Raw genomic sequence first — 2,500 nt, 5'->3', positions numbered from 1 at the left:
ATTGTCGACTAATCCTATAAAATAAAAATAATTTAAGATTTATTTATTTTTTTATTTTTTATTTTTTTTAAACGGGCGCCATGCAAGAATCAGCTGGGTAAGTTTTAGCTAACGTTGTTAGCCAACTGTCTAACGTTATATTGTTAGGGTCGTAATGTTTATGTTAGCTTTACTGTTACATGTTGGAAAACAACGTCTCATGGACAGGGCTGTACATGCTATGAGCGTTTGTGCTATTAATTTATTTGCCTGTGGCACGCGTGTGACAGACAGAGGGCTGCACGATTTGGGGAAAAAATCGAATTGCGATTATTTGGACAGATATCGCGATTGCGATTAATTTGCGATTATTATTTTTTTAAATAGCAAAAAAAAAAAAAAAAAAAAAAGGGAGTTTTTGTAAAGTGTGGCCATATCTCCGGCTAGGAAGGTCGTATCAACGTGCAGTTTGTTTGTACGTCTTCAGGGGACTTAGAGGCTCCCTCCTCTAGCACCCCCACAGCCCGAGCTACGAGTGAAAGAACTAAACTTACATTGGGTTGCTTTAAAGTTGGGTTGCTTTAAAATCAAGCTTCAGATTAAAACATGTGATGGAGCATTACTAACCTGACTCAGGTGGTTTGTTTCACACAACCATCTAGGAAAGCTTAATTGGAAGCTGTTTGGAAAAGGGCAGGTACTTTCAAAAAATACTTGGCAGGTGATTGGATGAATCTGTCTATCACCTATTTTCAGAGAGCATTACCACATGATACCATCAAACTATTAACTGCTCTAATTCTAATGCAAGGATGAGAACTTAAAAGATATGAATTGTATATATGATAACCTCATCTCATCTAGACAGGTGGCTACTTTCTAAGATGATCCAGCTATTAAAATGATCATTTGGGGATACACTGTGACTATAACTGAAAGGACCACATCTAGATGACTCGGTCAACAGTCGAACTGATGAATGATAGAATGGTGGTCTCTGACTATGGAGCACAGACACACGTCACCTTGACTTAGGAATCTGTGACATACTTCAGCCCAAGGCTAGGCTAGGCTAACCTCTGCGTCTTTAAAGCGGCTGGTATGAACGAATGGTATGAGGTTATGCATACAGGACACATTCATGTTTGACAACAGAACAGTTAACTTCCATGTATCCATAAGCCTGCTATACTATATAAACACCAACCCGCAGGTTGCTGAGACTGTCAACTCTGTGTCTGTACTTTAACGCCGGGTTAGCATGAGTAGCTAAGCTAAGCTACCGTCTCGAAGACTACAAGTTAGCTAAGCTAAGTTTAAGGCTGGACTAACAGCACCGACATGCACTTGGCTGGTACAGTTAGTATAGTGACATTGTACACTTACCTGTCGCAATTATAACATACTAACGTTTATCATACGTCCAGTAAGCCATGTGGTGTCTAATTGTCTCCGTTACGTTAGCCCAAAGTCTCATAATAATTGGACTGACTGTCGTGACACAACCTATGCCTGCGTTCGTAAATTCGCTCTGAGAGCGCCGGGTTCAAAGTCATAAAGAGACCAAGTAATTTGATTGGACAAGAGGCATTCCATGAGTGCTGATCAAATTTCCAAAAGAGGTTTTAATCTCAATGTGACTTCCTGGTAAAAATAAAGGTTAAAAAAAAAAAAAAAAAAAAAAAAAAAAAAAACGCAGGCAAATCGCAGGCTTTGCGATTAGCTAATCGCATCATTTAAAATCGCGATTTCGATTTAAAATCGATTAATCGTGCAGCCCTAGCGCTTGTATGTAACGTTACGTAGCAGGGGTTTTCCATGTTGAAGCCAGGAGAACGCGAGATGAAATGAAGTGAGGGTGGTCGCTATTAAAATACCAGGTAGTCATGGTGGATGATCATGAATGATGCTTGATAAGTGAATGCTATTTCAATTATGTTGAGTCCACCAGCGAGCTGTCTGTAAGATAAACAGCGCCAAGCGTAGCCTACTAACGTGAGCTGTCTGTAGTCTAGCCAGCAATGCTAGCTAGCCAATCAACTAGCTCTGTGAGCAGCTGTAGCTTGGCGTAACGTTAGGTTAGATAGCTAGTTAAGCCGGATTTATGCTTCTGCGTCGCCATTTACGCGCAGCGAAAAGCCACACGACTAATCGAAAAAATAATCGTTAGTTGCAGCCCTAGTACACACACACACACACACACACACAGAGTCCTGCAGGTACACACACACACACACACACACACACACACACAGAGTCCTGCAGGTACACACACACACACACACACATTGCGTGAAGAAAGAGACTGATATCCAACTTATGTCCCTGTGTGTGTGTGTGTGTGTGTGTGTGTGTGTGTGTGTGTGTGTGTGTGTGTGTGTGTGTGTGTGCGTGTGTGTGTGTGCGCGTGTGTGTGTGTGTGTGTGTGTGTGTGTGTGTGTGTGTGTGTGTGTGTGTGTGTGTGTGTGTTCTAGTGTCTGTCTAGAGATGCAGGAGGAAAGATCACTCTGCAGTACCTGGG

At 41.7% G+C, this 2,500-nt stretch overlaps 1 protein-coding gene across 1 annotated transcript in view; it reads left to right on the top strand.

The window, feature by feature from the left end:
• LOC308175410 (propionyl-CoA carboxylase alpha chain, mitochondrial-like) overlaps window positions 1-2,495 on the top strand; it is a gene marked incomplete at its 3' end in the record, with an annotated part of 15,527 nt that extends 13,032 nt beyond the window's left edge. Inside the window, exon 9 of the mRNA XM_080551079.1 lies at window positions 2,454-2,495. Within this exon, the coding sequence (XP_080407205.1) occupies window positions 2,454-2,495 (42 nt within the window). The remainder of the gene's footprint in view (window positions 1-2,453) is intronic.
• Window positions 2,496-2,500: the final 5 nt, after the last annotated feature.

The sequence above is a fragment of the Nansenia antarctica genome (genome assembly GCF_963989245.1).
Source record: "Nansenia antarctica genome assembly, contig: SCAFFOLD_695, whole genome shotgun sequence".
Classification (NCBI taxonomy): domain Eukaryota; kingdom Metazoa; phylum Chordata; class Actinopteri; order Argentiniformes; family Microstomatidae; genus Nansenia; species Nansenia antarctica.
Note: the sequence above shows the minus strand (reverse complement) of the source record. Positions and strands in the feature narration are given on the sequence as shown.